This window comes from Lipotes vexillifer, unplaced genomic scaffold, assembly GCF_000442215.2.
Source record: "Lipotes vexillifer unplaced genomic scaffold, Lipotes_vexillifer_v1.1 scaffold240, whole genome shotgun sequence".
NCBI lineage: Eukaryota > Metazoa > Chordata > Mammalia > Artiodactyla > Lipotidae > Lipotes > Lipotes vexillifer.
The window spans coordinates 6454540-6462130 of record NW_006797481.1 but is presented as its reverse complement, the minus strand read 5'-3'; the positions used below and the strand labels follow the sequence as shown (position 1 = coordinate 6462130).

General features: G+C 36.8%; 1 protein-coding gene across 1 annotated transcript in view; it reads left to right on the top strand.

The window, feature by feature from the left end:
• Positions 1-7591, top strand: part of FHIP2A (FHF complex subunit HOOK interacting protein 2A) — a 35756-nt gene that overhangs the window by 19926 nt on the left and 8239 nt on the right. Inside the window, exons 8-14 of the mRNA XM_007469608.1 lie at positions 1021-1135; positions 1769-1845; positions 1923-2115; positions 2299-2468; positions 2853-2996; positions 3877-3967; positions 6000-6143. Of these exons, the coding sequence (XP_007469670.1) occupies positions 1021-1135; positions 1769-1845; positions 1923-2115; positions 2299-2468; positions 2853-2996; positions 3877-3967; positions 6000-6143 (934 nt within the window). The remainder of the gene's footprint in view (positions 1-1020; positions 1136-1768; positions 1846-1922; positions 2116-2298; positions 2469-2852; positions 2997-3876; positions 3968-5999; positions 6144-7591) is intronic.

The window sequence follows — 7591 nt, the reverse complement described above, 5'->3', positions numbered from 1 at the left end:
TTTTTTTGCGGTACGCGGGCCTCTCGCTGCTGTGGCCTTTCCCATTGCGGAGCACAGGCTCCGGACGCGCAGGCTCAGCGGCCGTGGCTCACGGGCCCAGCCGCTCCGCGGCATGTGGGATCCTCCCGGACCGGGGCGCGAACCCGTGTCCCCTGCATCGGCAGGCGGACTCTCAACCACTGCGCCACCAGGGAATCCCATCTGACTATATTTTTTAAAAAACAAAAAACCCTGAGAGAAGGAATCTTCTCTTTTATAAATCAGCTCCACTGCCCCTGGGGCAGTCTCATAGTTCATGGCCTGCCTGTGTGGAACCTTGCCTCCAACCTCTTTGTTTCACCCCCTTCCCCCCCAGCTTTTAGGGCTCCCTCCTTGATTCTCATATGATTATTGAGGAACATTTATAAGTTATTAAAAACTGTAAAGCAGCATAAATAAAATTACCCATAATCCTACCACCTGTAAGCAGTCTAACATTTTGACATAATAAACTGTTATTGTTTCTCTGTGCATTTTTAACGCTGCTTTGGTTCTTACTTGTTTTTTTCCACCCTGTATTCTGTTAACATCTGCCAGACCCACTTGTTAAGTTTACTACTGGGTGGTACTTTAAGGCAGGAAGAGCAGCAAACCGGTTATTTCTTCTTGCAGTCCCTTCTTTATGTTTCTTTCCTTCCATCCTAGTGGCTGAGAACCTCCGACTTTTCATTTCTGTTACTTGGTCAAATTTATGGTGGAAATATGAGGACCTATCTCAATGTTTTTTCTGCTGCAGCTCCATTCTGCTTCAGTCTCTCTCCACTTAATGAGTGAAAATTATTCACAACTTTCATTTAAAAGGTTTTCTCTTATCTGTGGCTTTTATTTATAAAACCCTCTTCTGATTGACATCCAGCATCGCCTGTGTAAATGTATCATATACTGTGTGTTCATTCACGTGCCTTCATCTCCCCTTTTGTACTGAACTGGATTAATGCTTTCGGATAACTTTGGCCTTCAAATTACTTCTGTGTCCTATAGCTTGGACTCATATAGTCATAAAGAAGATGCTTCCGCATTTCCAGGAAAACGAGCCTTAATTTCATTTCTCTCCTGGTTTGATTATTGTGATCAACTCATAAAAGAAGCACAAAAGGTTTGAATATTTCGTTGTTTTTTACTGATAACTTAAAACTGTAAATATCAACTAAGTAAAATTTGAATCCTCAATTTATATTTTTGAGTATGTCTTAATTGTCTTAGGATAGCACAGTTAGTAGTTTATATCCCTAAGTATATCTTAATTGTCTTAGGATAGCACAGTTAAATAAATTAAATGAAATAAACCCCCCAAAAGTGTATATATACGTCTTTTTGTGTGTGTGTGTGTGTGTGTGTGTGTGTGTGTGTGTGTGTGTGTATTACAGCTCTGGAATAAATCGAAGTTCAAGTTCTGCCCATATGTTTCTTTAAGTATTATAGCATAACCCTTCACAAGGTAACATCGGCCTCCCTCCATTTCTCCTCTTTGGGGAGATGTTAATACAATAAGTAACTGGGGTAATATTTTTATCCTGTTTGTCTTTGTTCTTGGAAATTTAGATAACATGTAAAGGACCCAATAGCTCATGTCTAATCTAGGTTTATATGCCATCAACAAGATGGTCAGTAGGCAAGTTTGTTTTTTCACATTAATTCAGATGGAGAGTGCAAACTGACTTAACTGATGTTATAAATTAATCTCTTTCCCATTTTAAAAAAAGATGATGATACTTATACTATGTTTTAGACTGCTGCTGTTGCTCTTGCCAAAGCTGTTCATGAAAGATTTTTTATTGGTGTTATGGAACCTCAATTAATGCAAACGTGAGTGGCCTCTTTACTTAAAAAAATCACTGTGTTCATGTTATTTTTGCCCACTAATTACTTGTTCGTTTTGCCAGTTCTGAGATGGGTATTCTGACATCAACTGCTCTGCTTCATCGCATTGTTCGGCAAGTAACCTCCGACATTTTGCTTCAAGAAATGGTGTTTTTCATCCTTGGAGAACAGAGGGAACCAGAAACTCTGGCAGAAATCAGCAGACATCCTTTAAGACATAGGTTAATTGAACATTGTGATCACATATCTGATGAGGTAAGCTATGTAAGGATTTAGAATTGGACTTAGATTCTTTGACATACTGACTTTGATGTACTTGTGATGTTTTGAATATAGCCTCTTTTTTTATGTGGCTTTTTATTTTGAAAATTGCAAGCGTGGAGAAGAATAGCTTGTTTAAACTATTTTTCAGTTACCCTTTATCATTTTGGGTTTCAGATAAGCATAATGACATTAAGAATGTTTGAACATCTTTTGCAAAAACCCAATGAGCACATTCTTTACAACTTGGTCCTAAGAAATCTTGAAGAAAGAAACTATACAGAATATAAACCTGTGTGCCCAGAAGATAAAGATGTAGTGGAGAATGGGTTAATAGCAGGAGCAGTGTAAGTTTCTATCCAACTCTGTGAGTTTAGCATTTCATATAGAATCATAATTTTCTCCCCTCTTATTTCCCTTCCTTATTCTTAAAAAAAATACCTCTAACAGTTTAAAAGTTTTTTAAAAATAAAATTTAGATGTCCTGATTTTATTGTCCCTTTAAATTACAAGTAGCAGTATATAGTCATTAAACCTAACAAAATCATTATAGCCTTGAGTTTGATGTTAGTATAAAATGTTAATTTCTCTAAGAAATATAAATACATTCATTATTCCTTAATTCTTGTATTAGCAAAATCATGTAATGTTTTCTAAGAACATAGCAGAGAATCTTTTGGTTTAGAAACTATAATAAAATTTTTTTTTATACATCATTAAATTAAACTTAGAGATCTGGAAGAAGATCCTTTGTTTACTGACATTTCACCAGATAACACTTTGTCAAACCAAGAGTGGCTTAGTTCCTCACCTCCTGCTTCTCCAGACCACCCCAAAAATGATGGGAAAACTGAAGTCCATAAAATTGTAAATAGGTGAGTTGCTATATTAATTTGACTTACATCTCTTTTACTTATTTTTATAACATGTAATAGCTCTGCTCCTTGATCATTATAGAGATATGTTATGAATTCAGTCTTCCCTTCTTTAAAATCTTTAATGTCAGCTTTTTGAAATGCTTATGTAGCTAGTGATGGCCTAGGGGCAACGATCCATACAAAAGAGAAAAGCTCCAGCGTAGTAGCGGTTAAATCTTCAAGGTCCTCTACTTATTTTTAATGTAAAATATTTTAAGTAATTCCCAGTTGGAACAACACTGAGAATTTCCAGTTTGACAAATTGAACTTATTAGCCGTGTACTCACATGTGTTAAGCAGAGGGCTATTCCTTTTTTTTTTTTTTCTTTTTTAGCGTTTTTATGTTGTTTCTTTTTAAGTGCCCTTTCCCGGCAATTTTCTTCTTTTCCTTCCTTTGCAATCCTGTCACTGATATGCCTGGTGCTGGGAGGTGACTTTAGAGAAGACTGCATGTGGTGTAAGATGCACGGTTTAGGGTGCATGAAAATCTAAGGTTCAGTTACTTAAAAGCCAGGTTCCTGAGACTAACAAATTTCACGGCAATCGATCGTTGTCCTGTAATGTAAAAAGAGTCGAGTCTTCTTGTGCTTGATTCTACTTTAAGTGGAATGAGTAATTTTTAAATAAAACCTTTAAAATAATGACAGAGTATTTAATCAGTGAATTGTAGTACTGATTCAAGATTAAGTACTTAACGAATATACAATTTTACTTTTCAAGTTTCCATTTGCATTAATACTTGGCTAAACTGAAGATATTGCTAGGTATTTTAACACATATAGAGGTGTTGAATTGTTAGAGTATTTGTATTATTGATTATGGCATTTTTTCATTTAAGTTTTCTCTGTCTGGTACCGGATGAAGCAAAATCATCCTACCATGTTGAGGGCACGGGATATGACACCTACCTCCGAGATGCTCATAGGCAGGTAAGAGAAGTCACTAGTTTTTGACACGCAGTCTAATAAGAATGTACACACATTGTCACATTGCCCACAGTCGTTTCTCCAAAGGTTTCCCTTTCTCTGCAAGACCTGAACTCCACTCTCACCACTTGAACTTTTTGCCAGTGACCTGACTTTGCATTTCACTAACTGTGTGTCTCTATCTCAAGATTTCTTTATGGTCCCTTCCCCACCGCCCCCCTCCTTTTCTTCCCTTTCTTCCTGCCCTTGAAATTATATGTCCCCCATATCCTTTCCCCTGCTGATCTAAAATATGATTTTTAAATAATTCTACCCACCGCCCACCGTGGCCCCCAGCCCACAGGCTATACCCTTTCCTCTTCACTGTTCTTACGCATCAGTAATTCACAAGTGCTGGCTCTTCATCCCCTGCATCCCAGCTTTCCACCTCACTGAAAGTACTTTCTCAGAGGTCTCCTCTTAGTTATTAAATTAAATGGCCTTTTCTCAGTCGTCTTTCCCCTCTGTAACATTTTACATTTTTACCAAATTCCAAATTTTGAAATGTCTCAAGTCAGAAAAATATATATTTAATTTTCATTTAAATCCTTTGGGTCGAAGTGCGCTCTTATTGATAATTAACTTGCATGCGCTTATCGTTAATTCATGATGCTTTAAGCCTGAATTCAAGTCCACATTACTATGTGAATAACTAGAGTAATGCAGATACATTCATGTAACAATAAAATAGAGGCAATAAAAGTAGCACCAACCTCAGTAGTACTGATTGGATTTTTAAACTGCTTTGATTCTTTCTGTAAAGTTTCATTTCCATATTCTGATTACAGTTATGATTGTTTCAGAAATATTTGACAAGACACAAAAAGAATAGAAAAAATTTACACTATTACTTTCTGGCTCAGAATTTCAGAAGTGTTAATATAAAAATGCTTTATTAAATATTGGGGTGTGGTTTTATAAAGAAAATTTTCTATGGAAAGACAAATCATTTAAAACTCACAAGATATTGAAGAAGTTGGTTTTTTTAATATGTTTTTCTTTTAAAAGTTGAAGTTAGTGCTTTGTGTAAGAATATGTTTTAATCTCAGTTAATTTGTAAACTAGAGATGATAAGGTAATTTTGCTTTATTGAATAAGGAAAATCTGAAAAGGGAGAAAACATGGAAGAAAACTGTGCTCTAAATTTCTTTTGTTTAAATTCAAGTAAATTACATGTCAGGGAAGACTTTAAATTTTTCTTTTTATTATAAGAGATATTCTTGTGCTTATAAAAGTCCATATTGTGTATCCTGCTGATAAACTGTGTAGTGAGGACCAGTTTCCACTTATTTCCAATCTGTCACTGACCAATGCTTTTGTAAAATATAAAAAGAAAGAAAAGAAAAAACACAAAATACAAGCCCTGATTATTTTATAGATTGAACAGATGTAAAATTTACTCAGTGAAATTGCAAGAGAAGTTTCTAAACTTGCTCTTAGTTTTCGTACTCGTCTCAGAGCAGTGGTAGGGAACAGTTTTCGGACCACGCTTAGAGCAGCCCTGTTTCCTCCTGGCAGTTATGGCAACATGCCTGGGTAAACACATCGTAGCAAAGTCAAGTTTGCCTTCTCAGGTGCTGTGTATCTGTTCATCTATTTTATATATGATATATATTTTAGAACAGATTTGAAAATGTGGCTAAGACTTGCTTTGCTTTTTAAATACTTGCTAAATCTGTGACAAGAATAAGTAAAAGTTTGAACTCCTCTAAAGGAAAGAACATAAGCTCAGCAGTGAAAGGGGTACTTTGGTAAAGTTAAAATCTGCCTGCTTTCACATCGAGGTGCTGGGACCGGTGGTTGTGACCTGACCTTGTGCCTCTCTCCAGTCAGCATGTTATCCAGATCATGCTTTTCCACTCTTCCATGGCACCTCACACTAGCAGACACTTAGCATTCAAGCGGATTTCTATGCCTATTTGGGAAAATTATTTCTATTTAATCTCCATTTGTTTTTGTTCAGTTCTTCTTTAATGATCCAAATATTTCTCCCTAGTTCCGGGACTACTGTGCTATCTGCTTAAGATGGGAGTGGCCTGGGTCTCCAAAAGCATTGGAAAAGTGCAATTTAGAAGCAGCTTTCTTTGAAGGTCATTTTTTGAAAGTTTTATTTGACAGAATGGGAAGAATTCTTGATCAGGTAATAAGGTTTTTTTTGTTGTTTTAAAATTTATTTATTTATTTTTTGGCTGTGTTGGGTCTTCGTTTCTGCGCGAGGGCTTTCTCTAGTTGCGGCAAGCGGGGGCCACTCTTCATCGCGGTGCGCGGGCCTCTCACTATCGCAGCCTCTCTTGTTGCGGAGCACAGGCTCCAGATGCGCAGGCTCAGTAGTTGTGGCTCACGGGCCTAGTTGCTCCGCAGCATGTGGGATCTTCCCAGACCAGGGCTCGAACCCATGTCCCCTGCATTGGCAGGCAGATTCTCAACCACTGCGCCACCAGGGAAGCCCAGTAATAAGTTTTAAAATATTAATTTCCATATTATTTTGTTACCATTCACCATGAGTTCTACTCACATCTTAGTTTACGTCTTCAGTCAAGTAGTTTTATTGTTTTCTTTTTCCACTAGATGACTTTTTCATAAAGCTAGATTGCCAACAACTGGTGGGTTTCTGATGCATTCATTATGTTAAAACTTTTATTTGGCCTGACAGCTGTTACAGAGTTGTATGTTTACTTCTCACTGTAGGTCATTGTCTTAATATCCTTAATGCCTTTCGGCAGTGCCTAGAGTGCTTTCTTAGAAAGCCTTTTAGTTAGTACAGTTAGTACAGATACAGGTAGAGTGAAACTTGTTAGGTTTAATTCAGAAGACCTTAAATGTCATTTCAAATCGAATATTGAGAGCTCTGGTCTCACTAAAATTATGGAACAGTATCAGATGAACCTGCTTCTTCAGACAAAGAACTTGTGAATATACTCATTTTCATATGGGGAGGTGCAATTTAAAAAAAGGTTAATTTACTTATTCCAAGGTAGATAAAAATCACCATCGGCCGGTATGTTGCTCTGTCTCTCCCGTTGATTGTCAGGAGAGCTGAATTTGGGATTATATCAATAGAATCCCTCTCTCCGTCTCTCCTTGACATTCAAAGTGACGATAGAGCTTTGAAATGTTTTACACACTGGGATGGACACTTGAAATAAAACAATCTGGCATTAAACTTGCCTCAACATGGAAACTGAGTTAGCCAATTTAGAATTAATTTAAAACTGTATATTAAAGTACTTGTTCATTTTAGCATTTTAGTTAAATATTTATGTGACTGTAGGGAGTTATAAAAGAAACTTACTCCACAAGCAGGCTGTCTTCAATAACCAGAAAGCCAAATAAAGAAATGATAAGAAGTGTTTCGCTGGGTTGGACTTCAGCCAGCACTGTTTCTGATAGTAATCAATAAAGACAGAGTAAAGTCCTTTTTTTCTTTTAACCTCCTAACAACATGTGCTGAATTTCTAGTGTTTCATTGTTTGCTGGTTTGTTGGTTGGCTTTTAATACTTAACAACCAAAGTATTTAAATCCAGCTACTGAAGGTATTATGCTGTAATACATCACAGCTGTGTAAACCTCCCAGGTAATGGGGCTCA